Raw genomic sequence first — 15857 nt, 5'->3', positions numbered from 1 at the left:
CAAGATCAATCAGGTTTTGTCCCTGGAAGGGAAGCCAGGGACAACACTATTAAAGCCGTAAACCTCCACCATCTCATTACGAGCTCCAACCAGAAAGGCTTTTTTCTCTCCTTGGATGCGGAAAAGGCGTTCGACAGAGTGTCTTGGAAATATATGAAAGCGGTGCTGCAAGCGATTGGCCTGGGACCCCATTTAATAGGTTTAATCATGGCATTGTATGGTAACCCGGTCGCTAAAGTTAGAGCCAATTACACTCTGTCGGACGCCTTTCCCATCCGTAATGGGACGAGACAGGGCTGTCCCCTGTCACCCATTCTATTTGTTCTGACCCTTGAGCCCTTACTCCGTAAAATCTCTGCCAACCCTGACATTCAGGGCATTAAGTCCCCATTGAAAGAATATAAGTATGCGGCTTTCGCGGATGATATTCTGCTTTTTCTTTCCAATCCGTTGATTACCTTACCAGTAGTGCTCTCAGAGTTTAAACAGTTTCAAATTTTATCAAACCTTAAAATCAATTTGGCAAAATCTTTTGCCCTCAACATCTCATTGCCCCAAACGGTGGTAGACCAATGTAAAGAGAATTTCCCCTTTGTCTGGAAGAAAGATTCGATTACATACTTGGGTATTCGGATTCCTCTAGTTTTGTCGGATCTATTCGCTACTAATTTTCTTCCCCTTTTAAATCAATTGACTAAAGACCTCAAGGCCTGGGATAAACCAACGTTTACCTGGTTTGGCAGGGCAGCAATCTTAAAAATGAACGCTCTTCCACGTATGCTCTACCTATTGCAGACGATTCCCATCCACATTCCTATGTCCTTTTTTGATAAATACAGGCGACTTTGCACACAATTTCTATGGAGCAAGCGTAAGCACAGACTCAGTTATGCATTACTTTCGCGCCCTAAAAATTTAGGGGGTATAGGCCTTCCGAACCTACACAGATACTATCTTGCAACTCACTTGACGAGGATAGTGGATTGGAATGTACACATAGCTAACAAGGATTGGGTTTCGCTGGAAGCTTCTTTCTCAGATGTGCCTCTTGCCCCAATACCGTGGATTCCCCTTAACCGTGTCCCTCACAGCTTGCTGCAACACCCTCTTATAGGCCCGACTCTGAGATGCTTTCACCACACTTGTAAAAAATTGAATATCTCCTCTGCTCCAGGCCCCCTAACCCCTTTGAAATTCAACCCTGATTTCCCACCGGGAGGGAGAACTGATTTTCTAGTAGACTGCTGGCCCACGAACCAAATCAGAGCACATCAATTCTTTCACAATGGCAAACTCCTAACCAGAGCTCAGCTCGTGATTGGGAACGGAGAGGCTCCCATTCCCCCATGGCAATATTTTATGTCGGCCTCATACCTACAGAGCATAGATAGAGACCACTGTTGTTCCCGCCCACTTTCCCCGTTTGAACAATTATGTATCCAAACTTCCCCTCAATCGCGTCTTATCTCATATATACACACTTTACTTTTTGCGGAACTTAAAGCGAATGATACCCCCGCGTGCACTAAATGGGAAAGAGACCTGTCTATCTCACTATCGGAAGATCAGTGGGAACGAATATTTGCTAACATCCACAAAGGGTCCTCTAATGTAAATACCCAAGAAAATGGCTTCAAGATTCAATCTAGATGGTACCACACTCCAGACATTATACATAGATATAAACCCATTGTCCCCGAGTCCTGCTGGAGATGTTCCCAAGAGAAGGGAACTCTCTTACACATATGGTGGTCCTGCCCTCTAATCCATACCTTTTGGAAGGAAGTACACCGTCTTACCGAACAAATCTCTTCTTACTCATTTGAATTTCATCCTGCCTTGTTCCTTCTACACCATTCCAGTCTGCCACATTCCACCTATCATAAATCTCTTGGAATGCATTTGATAAACGCGGCAAAACAATGCATACCCATTCACTGGCAATCCTCCCGAGTTCCTACCATTAAAGATTGGTTTACCAGAATCCAAAAAGTAGCCGACATGGAGAAGCTCATTGCCGTTTCTCACGATACCCCGTCTAAATTTAGTGTGAAGTGGGCCTGCTGGTTACATTTCCAGACTACACAAGAATATTTGTCCCTTACGGCCTCCTAATGGGAGTCTTTTCTTTTTTTTTTTCTTCGAATTCTTCTACCCGAATTCCTGGATTAAGTTTTAATACACCCTTACCTGGCAGCGGGGAGTGGCCAGAGATCCCCCCCTCATTTTGCCCATCTCCCCTCCTTATCCTTCCCTTTCCCTCTACCCCTCTTTTTTCACTCTTCATCCTATTCTTATTCTCACCCTTATTCTATTCTATACCTACATCTCTCCTTTCCATTCCTGTCTTTTCCCGCCTCTTCCTTCCTCCCTCCCCCCCTCCCCCTCACCCTTTTTCCTACCCCCTTAACCACCCCCCTCCCTCTCCCTTTCTCACCCCCTGACCCCCAATGAGAGCCTTGATGTGACTTTAGTACTACCCCTATGCAACTTTCCCTCTATGACTTGTATTTCCTGCTTTTCCACAAGCCATCCCTTGTGCATTGGTAACCAATTTCTCTGAGGCTGATTAGTTTTCAACTTTTGCCACTAACGTTTACTTAGTATAACCAGCTCCCTTCTGGATAAGACTTGAGACCAGCGATTGGTATCTCATGAAAATTCTGCTCCCCTTCGGGGGTCTTGGTTATCTACTTGTTTTATGTTTACTGGAAATGTATTGTTATTCGGAGCTGTGTATTCTGTTGATGCTACATGTCAATTATTATCTGTTTTTCCTGTCTGATCACATTTTGTTTAAAACAATAAAGTATTTGAAATAAAAAAAAAAAAAAAAAGTAATAGATAATGGCCAACAGGCCCTCTTACCAGATCCAGCTAAACAACACCAGTGATCCCTCCGGCTGGACGATCGCTCACTCGCCCCGGGGGCGACTCTGGTCAGTAGTGTAGCATGTCTGTACCCTGGCAGTGACTGTCTTTCTCTCTCTGGCGGTGCTGGACAGCATGGCTCTCTCTGGTGGCGCAGGGCAGTGTAGTTCTCTCTTTGGTGGTGCTGGGCAGAGTGTCTCTCTCTCTCTCTCTCTCTGGCTTCTGCCCAGCAAAATCCTTGTTCTTTTTCCTGTAGCACTCTCTCCCTCAGCTTTTTTCCCAGGCTACAGTCTCTCAATTTCTCTCTTGATCGAGCTGTATCCTCCTCCCTGTGGAAAATGGGGCCTCTAATCTTTGGGACTACATGTCCCATGATTCTCTCCTCTCCTTTGATTGGCCCTCAGTTATGGGCAATAGGGAAGGAACAGAGCTGGCAGGAAGCTGGGCAAGGAACCTGGTGAGAACCGTCGTCTCTTCTCCCTGACAGGATAAAGGGGGGGTGACCGGGGGAAACCTGATAGCATGGCCGCCGAGTTCTCTGCTGGACTGAGCACGGAAAAGAGCCCGCAGTCACACTACACTGATAGGGGGGCTTGGCAGAACCTTGATGGTGTCACCCCACTTGTGGGTTGCACATGGGTGTGGGCTGCCGCACCCCGATAGTGATGGAACTGTGTTGAATTTAAGATCTCATCCCTGATTCCGGGGGGGGGGCACTTGACCCCCCTTGCCCCTACCTGCGGACACCCATAGCTGGGCCCGCTAAAAAATCACCAATGCTTTGGCAACCAGCTGTGTTAAAGTGTGCCGTGGCTTGACTTATTTGGCGTGGGTTACACGTTTTTTAAATGTGAGGATCTTCTTATGTGTGATTAAAAGGTTTTTTTTTTCTACGGTATCAAGCTATGGGAGCATTTCCCTTTTTCAATTGGGTCAGCTTTTCTCCCGCTGAAGTGAAGGGTTGTATGCCTGTCATCCACATCCCTGCAAAAAAAGGGTTTGGAAAGCGTAGAGTGTGAGGCTGATTTAGTCGGTGAGTTAATTCACATAAGGGGGAGAGGAATCACGTTTCACAGCGGCGTGGTGAAGGAGAGGCGGTTTGAGAGAAAAAAAAAACAAAAAACACTGATCAATATTGCTTGTTAAAGTGAAATATGTTTTGGAGACTCCCGGACTTTTGCAACATTGTATGAACACTGCATATGCTCTGCAATACTCCCCGAGGAGTGTTTAAATGTATAGTGTGAACTATCACTTATTCACTGGGTTATTTATTTTTATTTCATGTTTATTTACTATTAATAATTTTTTTTATTTTTTTATTTATCCCTTTCATGACTAAGCCTATTTTTGGCATTTGGTGTTTACAAGTAAAAATCCATATTTTTTGCTAGAAAATTACTTGGAACCCCCCAAACAATATATATATATATATATATATATATATATATATATATATATATATTTTTTTTAGCAGAGACTCTAGAGAATAAAACGGCGATTGTTGCAATATTTTATGTCACACGGTATTTGCGCAGCAGTGTTTTAAACGCAACTTTTTGGGAAAAGGGACACTTTCATGAATTAAAAAAAAAACGAAACAGTAAAATTAGCCCAATTTTTTTACATAATGTGAAAGATAATGTTACGCCGAGTAAATAGATACCAAACATGTCACACTTTATAATCGCACGCACTTGTGGATTGACGACAAAGTACGGTACCTAAAAATCTCAATAGGCGACGCTTTAAATTTTTTTTACGGTTACCAGTTTAGTGTTACAGAGGAGGTCTAGTGCTAGAATTATTGCTCTCGCTCCAACGATCGCGGCGATACCTCACATGTGTGATTTGAACACCGTTTACATACACGGGCGCGACTTCCGTATGCGTTTTCTTTGCTTCGCGAGCTCGCGGGGACGACGGGCGCTTTAAAAATGTTTTTTTTATTTTTTTCTTTATTTTATTTATTTTAAAATGACTAAATTGTTAAAAAAAAAAAAAAAATTGATCACTTTTATTGCTGTCACAAGGAATGTAAACATCCCTTGTGACAGTAATAGGTGGTGACAGGTACTCTTTATGGAGGGATCGGGGGTCTAAAAGACCCCCCACCCCTCCTTTACACTTCAATGTATTCAGATCACCGAAAACTTATATTTTTTTAAAACCGGCGCCATTGGCAGCCGAGTAAACGGGAAGTGACGTCATGACTTCGCTTCCGTGTTTACTATGAGGAGACTGAACGAAGCCGATTATGGCTTCGTTCCAGTTCCTCCCCAGCGGCCGGAGGCATCGCACATGGAATCGGTGCTCCCGATCGAACGGGAGCACCGGTAACAGCGGCGGGAGGCGGCGGGAGGGGGGGGGGCGTCCCCTCCCGCTCCTCCGGCATAACAGCCGAGCGGCTTTTAGCCGCATCGGTTGTTATGGCTGGAAAGCCAATCGCCTGCTGAAGAAAACGGTACCAGGATGATGCCTGCAGGTGCGGGCATCATCCCGGTATACCCCCCGGAAGCCGAAGTACGCACATCTGCGTACGCTTGGTGGGAAGGGGTTATGTATACAATTGTTTTTCAGCTATATTTGCTGCACTTTGTAGTATACTATTTAGTGGTGTAACAGTCACTTGGTTTAGCGCCACGAGTTTCAATTATTTATAATAGGAACAAATACACAGAAATCAACTTATATATTAAATCATTTTTTCAATGGACTGTTTTCTAGAATTTTCCAACATTTTACTGTTCAGAGATTCATTAACCACTTGCAGACCGGACCATTTTGCTGGTCAAAGACCAGACCACTTTTTGCGATTCGGCACTGCATCGCTTTAACTGACAATTGCGCGGTCGTGCGACGTGGCTCCCAAACAAAATTGACGTCCTTATTTTCCCACAAATAGAGCTTTCTTTTGGTGGTATTTGATCACCTCTGCGGTTTTTATTTTTTGCGCTATAAACAAAAATAGAGCGACAATTTTGAAAAAAACGCATTATTTTTTACTTTTTGTTATAATAAATATCCTCCAAAAAATATATAAAAAAACATTTTTTTCCCTCAGTTTAGGTCGATACGTATTCTTCTACATATTTTTGGTAAAAAAAAAGGGATAAACGATTATTGATTGGTTTGCGCAAAAGTTATAGCGTTTACAAAATAGGGATAGTTTTATAGCATTTTTATTAATAATTTTTTATTTTATTTTTTTTACTAGTAATGGCGGGGATCAGCGATTTTTATTGTGACTGCGACATTGTGGGGGACCCATCGGACATTTTTGACACATTTTTGGGACCATTGTCATTTATACAGTAATCAGTGCTATATAAATGCAGTGATTCCTGTGTAAATGACACTGGCAGTGAAGGGGTTAACCAGTGGGTGGCAGTGTAGGGGTCAAGTGTTCCTAGGGGTGTGTTACTAACTGTGGGGGGGTTGGGCTTTCATTTAGTGAACACTGATCTCTGCTCCAATCACATGGAGCAGAGATCAGCGTCACTAGTTGCTAGGCAGAATGGAAAAATGCTGTTTACACGGCATTTCCTCCATTCGGCCGCTCCGTGAGACGATCGCGGGGATGGCCGCGGCGATCGAGTCCGCGGGTCCCACGACTGGACTCACGGGGGTCCCGACCAGCGTGGGAGTGCCCCGCCGGTGGCGCGCTCCCGATGGCAGGGCGGCATTGAATATTGGACGTACCTGTACGCCAATATGCCTGCCCGTGCCATTCTGTCGACGTACATCGTCGTGCGCTGGTCGGGAAGTGGTTAAACTATATATAAAGCCAAAATTTCTTACAGTGCCTTGAAAAAGTATTCATAGTTACATAGTTAGTAAGGTTTAATAAAGACACCAGTCCATCCTGAGTGAGGTGTCTACAATTGTCCATATCCCTGTACATTGCACACTCCCATTGGTCCCTACCCTCAAGGAGCCCATGATCCAAAGTCCCCCATTCATATACTAGGGGTCAATTTTGGACAGAAGCCAATTAGCCTACCTGCATGTCTTTGGAGTGTGGGAGGAAACGGGAGTACCCGGAGGAAACCCACGCAGGCACAAGGAGAACATGCAAACTCCAGGCAGGTGGTATCCTGGTTGGGATTCGAACCAGCGAGAGTGCTAGGTGAGAGTGCTAACCACTACACCACTGTGCCATACCCCTTGACATTGTCCACATTTTGTCATGTTACACCCAAAAAAACGTAAATGCATTTTTTGGGGATTTTATGTGATAGACCAACACATGATTGTGAAGTGGAAGGAAAATGATAAATGGTTTTCCAATTTTTTTTTTACAAATGCATATGTGAAATGTGTGGTGTGCATTTGTTATTCAGCCCCCTTTACTCTGATACCCCCCCAACTAAAATCTAACGTAACCATTTGCCTTCACAAGTCACCTAATTAGTAAAAAGTGTCCACTTGTATGTAATCTCAGTATAAATACAGCTGTTCTGTGAAGCCCCCAGAGGTTTGTTAGAGAACCTTAGTGAGGAAACGGCATCACGAAGGCCAAGGAACACACCAAAAAAACCACGACAGAGCTGCGCTAAATCCAAATTAATAATGGGCAAAACATTATGTGAGGAAATTCTCCAGAATTTTTGGGGAAAAATTACCTAAACAATTGTGTCATTTACAACTATATATCACAATACAATTAAGTACATCAATTAGTTGTGTATAATCCCACATGTAGTGAACAGATGTCTCATTCATCAAAACAAAAAATAAAATATTGATTATTAAAAAATATATAGAGGAAAAAAAATGTATTAATCCATGCCCATATGGAAATGGTATGAACAATTACCTAATTTATCAAGTCCATATAAACAATATGTATATAAAACACCCGTGAAAAGATGTAAAATATGTTGTAAATTAAATGAAGTTCATCCGTAAAGGAACACACCAGACAGGTCAGGGATGAAGTTGTGGAGAAGTATAAAGCAGGGTTAGGTTATAAAAAAATCTCCCAACTCACAGAGCTCTGTTCAATCCATCATCGGAAAATGGATGGAAAGAGTATGGCACAACTGCCAACCTACCAAGACCATCCACCTAAACCGACCAGCCGGGCAAGGAGATCATTCGTCGGAGAAGAGCCAAGAGGCCCATGGTAACTCTGGAGGAGCTGTGGAGATCCACAGCTCAGGGGGGAGAATCTGTCCACAGGACAACTATTATGCCCCGTACACACGAGCGGACTTTTCAACATCCGAAGTCCGTCAGACCGAGTCCGTCAGACTATCCGATCGTGTGTGGGCTGCAATGGACTTTAGCTTCGCAAAAGTCTGACGGACTTTAGAAATGAAGCATGCTTCAAATTTTCCCGACGGAACTCCGCCGGACCCGGTCCCCTTCGAAAAATCCGCTCGTGTGTATGCTACTCCGACGGACTAAAACCGACGCTAGGGCAGCTATTGGCTACTGGCTATGAACTTCCTTATTCGAGTCGGATCGTACGTCATCACGTTCGAATCCGTCGGAGTTTAGTGTGATCGTGTGTGGCCAAGTCCGTTCGGCCGAAAAGTCTGTCAGAACTCCGGCGGAATTCCGGCGGAACTCCTTTGGAAGTCTGTCGGACATAAGTCCTCTCGTGTGTACGGGGCATTAGTCGTCTCTCCACAAATCTGCCCTTTATGGAAGAGTGACAAGAAGAAAGACATTGGAGAAAGAAAGTCATAAGAAGTCCAGTTTCTATGAAGCCATGTGGGGGAGGGGGCAGCAAACATGTGGAAGAAGGTGATCTGATCAGATGAGACCAACATTAAACATTTTGGCCTAAAAGCAAAACGCTATGTGTGGTGCAAAACTAACACTGCCCACCCCCCTGAACACACCACCCCCACCGTGAAACATGGTGGTGGCAGCATCATGTGGTGGGGATGCTTTTCTTCAGCAGGGACAGGGAAGCTGGTCAGAGTTGATGGGAAGATGGATGGAGCCAAATAAAGGACAATCTTAGAAGAAAACCTGTTAGAGTCTGCAAAAGACTTGAGACCGGGGTGGAAGGTTCACCTTCCAGCAGGACAACAACCCCAAACATCCAGCCAGAGCTACAATGGAATGGTTTCCATCAAAGCATATTCATGTGTTAGAATGGCCCAGTCACAGTCCAGGCCTAAATCCCATTGAGAATCTGTGGCCAGACTTGAAAATTGCTGATCACAGACGCTCTCCATCCAATCTGACAGAGCTTGAGATATTTTACAAAGAAGAAGAAGAATGGGCAGATATGTCCTCTCTAGATGTGCAAAGCTGGTAGAGACACCCCCAAAAAGACTTGCAGCTATAATTGCAGAGAAAGGGGGTTTTACAAATATTGACCATTTATCATTTTTATTCCACTTCACAATTATGTGTCACTTTGTGTTGGTCTATCACATAAAATCCCAACAAAATATATTTACGTTTTCGGTTGTAACATGACAAGATATGGAAAATTCCAAGGGGTATGAATAAGTTCATGGCACTGTATTCTTTTGTTATAGATGTCGTAGGGAATTGATAAATTTCCTGTTACATTTTGTTTTTTGCATCTGAGGAGAATTCCCATAAAGAGATGATAACTCTCCAATGTGAGGTATATCATTTCTTAGATAGTTGCCACTGGAATAAGTGTCCCCACTGGGTCCTATTAGGGTCCTCAGTTCAAATCCCAACTGTGATACTACCTACAGAATAAGTAAAGAAAAATCTCAGCCACTTCACACCACAAGTCTCCATGACTAAGCCCTACGAGTGGGGCAAAACATGTCAGGGGCGCGGCCTGGATGGAGTAAGGCTGAGACTTTGATCACCTATTACTTGCTGGGCTTGTATGGTGACTGTGGCTGTAATTTTTTTCTCTAATTGTTTTGTGGTTTACATGGAGTCAGGGCAGAGTCCTAGCTGGACCGTCACCCTCAGTAGAGCACACCAAATGGGGGACATAGATGCCAGAGCGGAGACTCTAAAGCCGGTTTAGGTTCGCTGTGACACTACCTACATGGAATTTTCATGTGGGTTTCCTCCAGGTACACACGTTTCTTCCTTCACTCCAAAGACATGCTGGTAGGTTAGTTATTCCATTTAAATTGGCCCCAGTAAGCTTGTGTGGGAAAGGTATAAATACAGAAAAAATCAGCGCAGTACAACCCCTTTACGAAAAGCTGCAGAACACCAAGGATCAATTACCAAATCCCAGAATACAATATATCAAACAGATGGTACAGCACTCTAACTAAAATAAAATGATTACTAACATATTAAAATTAATAAAAAGTCCAAAGATAGCTTTTGAGTCAAAAAGTCCACGTGAGGAATCTTCGGTGGTATACAGTCGGTTCAAGCATAAAGTGACTTAGTGCCAAGGGGGGGGGGGACCACCACCAATGGTAAAATTGGCTGCTCACCTCATCGTATGGACCCTTTAACCACTTTCAGACCGGACCAATTTGCTGGTCAAAGACCAGACCACTTTTTGCGATTCGGCACTGCGTCGCTTTAACTGACAATTTGCGCGGTCGTGCGACGTGGCTCCCAAACAAAATCAACGTCCTTTTTTTCCCCACAAATAGAGCTTTCTTTTGGTGGTATTTGATCACCTCTGCGGTTTTTATTTTTTGCGCTATAAACAAAAATAGAACGACAATTTTGAAAAAAACGCATTATTTTTTACTTTTTGTTATAATAAATATCCCCCAAAAATATATAAAAAAACATTTTTTTCCCTCAGTTTAGGCCGATACGTATTCTTCTACATATTTTTTTTATTTATTTATTGATTGGTTTGCGCAAAAGTTATAGCGTTTACAAAATAGGGATAGTTTTATAGCTGTTTTATTAATATTTTTTTATTATTATTTTTTTACTAGTAATAGCGGCGATCAGCGATTTTTATTGTGACTGCGACATTATGGGGGACCCATCAGACATTTTTGACACATTTTTGGGACCATTGTCATTTATACAGTAATCACTGCTATATAAATGCAGTGATTCCTATGTAAATGACACTGGCAGTGAAGGGGTTAACCAGGGGGTGGCAGTGTAGGGGTTAAGTGTTCCTAGGGGCGTGTTACTAACTGTGGGGGGGTTGGGCTTTCATTTAGTGAACACTGATCTCTGCTCCAATCACATGGAGCAGAGATCAGCGTCACTAGTTGCTAGGCAGAATGGAGAAATGTTGTTTACAACGGCACTTCTCCGTTCGGCCACTCCGTGAGACGATCGCGGGGATGCCCGCGGCGATCGAGTCCGCGGGTCCCGCGACCGGACTCACGGGGGTCCCGACCAGCGCGGGAGCGCGCCGCCAGCGGCGCGCTCCCGATGGCAGGGCGGCAAATTTAAAGGGACGTACATGTACGCCCATTTGCCTGCCCATGCCATTCTGTCGACGTACATCGTCGTGCGCTGGTCGGCAAGTGGTTAAATTACAGAGGGTTATATGCACTTAAATATCAACTCGTCCAATCGCTGTACTCCTCTCCGACAATATCCGACCGATTCACAAACGAAAACACAGCTTTCTCCCATTCAGAGTCAAATGAACTGACACGTTCGTGGAATACCCACACTGGATCGGTATATAGCAGTATTCACAATTCCTCAGACCATGTGGATAGAAAGACAGGCCATAGTGCTCTCCATAGAAAAACGTTTTAATGATGAATATACATAAAAAAACACACTTACAATAACGAAGCTTCATACGATCGTTAAAATGATCAATGACCGCGGGTGACGTCACATGATCTCCGTCCGTACGTTACGTCCCTATGGGCGGGACTTCATCAGCGGACACGGAAACTACGTGAAAGGACAGGACTGTGGGAAAGGACTGATACGAATGTACAATATGTAAAGCAATGATGCAAATTGTTGGCGTTTTATAAATATCTGTAATAAATAAATTTATATTAAGGTAGGTTATATATTTCAGGTGGAAGGTGGCGCATTTTTCTATACATTTTTTTGTGAAAAGCTGTTCTGAAATCCTTGTTCCTCAGACTGTATATAAGAGGATTGAGGAGAGGAACAATTATGGTGTAAAAGACGGACACCACTTTGTCAGCAGCAAAATGTTGGCTAGGGCTTGGCCGAAAGTAAGTAAATACGGAGGAGCAATAAAACATGAAGACCACTGTCAGGTGAGGGGTACATGTAGAGTAAACTTTACTCCTATTGCTCTTAGTTTGAATTTTAAGAACGGTTTTGAATATATAGACATAGGACAGGATGGTCAGTATCAGAGACCCACCTCCAAGGAGGCCACCCACGAGAAAGATAAGCAGAATGTTAAGGTAGATGTCACTGCAGGAAATATGAAATAATTGGGGAAGGTCACAAAAGAAGCTTTCTATAATATGTGATCCACAGAATGATAATCTTAAGATGCAAAGCGTGTTGACAAAAGAATAGGTAAAACCAAGACACCAAACAGTGGAGGACAACTGTACACACACTTTCCAATTCATGATCTGTATGTAATGTAATGGCTGACAAATGGCGGTATATCTATCATAGGACATGGCGGACAACAGGAAAACCTCAGAGCTGGCAAAGAATATAAAGAAGAAGACTTGGGTTATACAGTCTGTTGCGGTAATCTTTCTACTCTTATTATGAAGGTCAAATAACATTCGTGGGATGGTGACTGAGGAACAACAGAGGTCCAAACTGGCCAGGTTCCCAAGGAAGAAATACATAGGGACATGGAGGCGAGAGTCGGTGACTATGAGGACAATGATCAGCAAATTCCAGATTAATGTCAGAAGGTAAATGAGAAGGAAGAAGAGAAACAGAGGGAGCTGAAGATCCGAAATATCAGACAGTCCAGAGAGAAAAAAATCTGTTTGATTCCTCATTACAATATTTGTATTCAGATTTTTCTCATCATGAAAACATTCATAAGTAGAGCAAATAGAGCAAAATTCACCACCTCAATTCATCGTAGGACTTGATTTATGGCAATCCAGTTTCTTATCAACTATGCCAAATATTAAAATTCTTTATCAGAAATCTCAGATTCCTGCAGAATACACAGAGCAGAGTCAGTTGTCCTTTATCCAAGCTACGAAGAGAAAAGTCAGTTTTTACTGCAACATCAGAAATAAAAGCATGACTTTCTCTAAACAAGATATTTATTTTAATGTGTGCAGCAATTCTTGTAGTCCAGGCTGTATTAACAGATCCCTAATTAGGTTAAAAAAAATTGATGGATAATGCAATCATTGCTATATATGACAATTAGAGGTGGGCGAACGGTTCGGGCTGACGGTAAACACCCGAATTTGCAGGGCACTGCACAGTGCATTCTAAGCTTTGCCCAACCAGGGTGCAGCAAATAGCTGGTTCTTAAGGATCAGGTCAGGAAGCTGGTTGTGGCATCCTTAACAACCGATACATCATTAGCTGTCAATGGGCTTCCCCGCTGACAGCTGAATAAAGAAAAAAAAAAAACATTGCTGGCAATAAAAAAGTGAAAAAAAATGGCAAGGGGATCCCCACCAATCCATACCAGGTTCTTATCTTAGATGCAGCCTGGCAAGCCAGGAAAGGGGGGAGAGCAAACCCCCCATCCTGAGCCTTAGCAGGTCACATGTCCTCAACATGGGGAGGGAAGGGTGCTGTAGGGCAGGTGGGGCTCTGCCCTCCACCACAAAGCACCTTCTCTCCATCTTGATGAGGACAAGGGCCTTATCCCCACAACCCTGGGCTGTGGTTGTGGGGGTCTGTGAGCAGGGGGCTTATCGAAAATGTGGAAGTCCCCTTTAACAAGGAGGGATCCGGATCGCAGCCCCCCTATTTGCATGAGTATGGGGTACATAGCCTACCCATTCACAAGAAAGTGTCAAAAAGTAATAAAAACACAGTTTCTGACAATACCTTTATTAAAAAAAAAAAAAAAAAAACAATGCCCCCCAATGTAAATCCATTAACAATCATGACGATGCTTCCAACACCATCTGAAAAATATCTTGAAAAATGACAACTTTGTGTAAAAAAATGTGTTTTCATTTTTTCCCACATATTCCAAAAATGTGTGGAAAAAAATGACATGATCAAAAGACTCAATACGCCTCATATAATATATGTTAGGGTGTTTGCTTTCCAAATGGGGTCATTTGAGGGCGTTTCCATTGTCCCGGTGCTCCAGGGCCTTCAAAAGTGTATTAAGTGGTTGAGAAATGAGATGTGTAATCTATGCTCCTAGAACGCCTGAAGGTGCAACTTCAATGTTGGGCCTCTCTATGTGGCCAGGCTGTGAAAAAGTCTCACACATGTGGTATTGCCATACTCAGGAGGAGTAGTAGAATGTATTTTAGGGTGCAATTTTTGCTACGTACATACTATGTGTTGGAAATATCCTAAAAAAAAGGACAACTTTGTGTAAAAAAAAAGCATTTTCATTTTTCCCCCACATTTTCCAAAAATGTGTGTAAAAAAATGACATGTTCAAAAGACTCCATATGTCTCATAGAGTATATGTTGGGGTGTTTTCTTCCCAAAATGGGGTCATTTTGTGGGCACTTTCACTGTTCTGGTGCTTGAGGGCCTTCAAAATTTAATAGGTAGTCGAGAAATTAGATGTGTAATTTATGCTCCTAGAACGCCTGAAGGTGCTACTTCAATGTTGGGCCTCTCTATGTGACCAGGCTGTGAAAAAGTCTCACACATGTGGTATCGCCATACTCAGGAGGAGTAGTAGAATGTATTTTAGGGTGCAATTTTTGCTATGTACATACTATGTGTTGAAAATATCCTAAAAAAAAGACAACTTTGTGTAAAAAAAAAAAGCATTTTCATTTTTTCCCCACATTTTCCAAAAACGTGTGTAAAAAAATGACGTGTTCGAAAGACTAATTATGTCTCATAGAGTATATGTTGGGGTGTTTTCTTCCCAAAATGGGTTCATTTTGTGTGCACTTCCATTGTCCTGGTGCTCGAGGGCCTTCAAAAATGTAATAGGTAGTTGAGAAATTAAATGTGTAATTTATGCTCCTAGAACGCCTGAAGGTGCTACTTCAATGTTAGGTCTCTCTATGTGGCCAGGCTGTGAAAAAGTCTCACACATGTGGTATCACCATACTCAGGAGGAGTAGTAGAATGTATTTTAAGGTGCAATTTTTGCTATGTACATACTATGTGTTGGAAATATCCTAAAAAAAGGACAACTTTGTGTAAAAAAAAAAGCATTTTCATTTTTTCCCCATATTTTCCAAAAACGTGTGTAATAAAATGACATGTTCAAAAGACTCATTATGCCTCATAGAGTATATGTTGGGGTGATTTCTTCTCAAAATGGGTTCATTTTGTGTGCACTTCCATTGTCTTGGTGCTCGAGGGCTTTCAAAAATGTAAGAGGTAGTCGAGAAATTAGATGTGTAATTTATGCTCCTAGAACGCCTGAAGGTGCTACTTCAATGTTGGGCCTCTCTATGTGGCTAGGCTGTGAAAAAGTCTCACACATGTGGCATCGCCATACTCAGGAGGAGTAGCAGAATATTTTTTTTTGGATGTAGTTGCATGTATGCATATGCCATGTGAGAGAAATAACCCGTTAATATGACAATCTTATGGGAGAAAAAAATCTTAATTTTGCAAAGAATTTTGGGGAAAAGTGACAACTTCAAAATTCACCATGCCTCTTACTAAATAGCTTGGAATGTCTATTTTTCTAAAAGGGGTAATTTAGGGGGTATTTGTACTTTCCTGGCTTGTTAGTGTTTCAAGAAATGAGATAGGGCATCAGTACATCAGGTGTGATCAAGTTTCAATAATTAGCACCATAGCTTGTAGACCAACTTTCACATAGACTAAAAACAAATGATGAAGGAAACAAATACCTGTGAATGGCCAGACTGGTAATATGAAGAATGTTCCTTGTTTTAGCTCCTAGCCCAGATTTAGTCAGTGATCCCCCCTGCAGAGGTAAATTCTGATAGAGGATGGGGGAGGAGAAGCCTCCTCCGGAAGGATCAGCCCCGTGC

The 15857-nt window shown here is 42.7% G+C and overlaps 1 protein-coding gene across 1 annotated transcript; it reads right to left on the bottom strand.

Moving 5' to 3' along the window:
* Positions 1–11317: 11317 nt before the first annotated feature.
* On the bottom strand, positions 11318–15857 carry LOC144000352 (olfactory receptor 8G17-like). Its single transcript, XM_077494142.1, has 2 exons — positions 15714–15857; positions 11318–12937 (listed from the first exon to the last, which is right to left on the bottom strand). The coding sequence occupies exon 2, from the start codon at positions 12729–12731 to the stop codon at positions 11784–11786; it is 948 nt and encodes a 315-aa protein (XP_077350268.1). The 5' UTR covers positions 12732–12937; positions 15714–15857; the 3' UTR covers positions 11318–11783.

Source organism: Lithobates pipiens, unplaced genomic scaffold (assembly GCF_037356315.1).
Source record: "Lithobates pipiens isolate NorthernLeopardFrog02 unplaced genomic scaffold, aLitPip1_a1.2 Scaffold_22, whole genome shotgun sequence".
Classification (NCBI taxonomy): domain Eukaryota; kingdom Metazoa; phylum Chordata; class Amphibia; order Anura; family Ranidae; genus Lithobates; species Lithobates pipiens.
The sequence above is the reverse complement of the archived record's forward strand: the minus strand, read 5'-3'. Positions and strand labels throughout refer to the sequence as shown.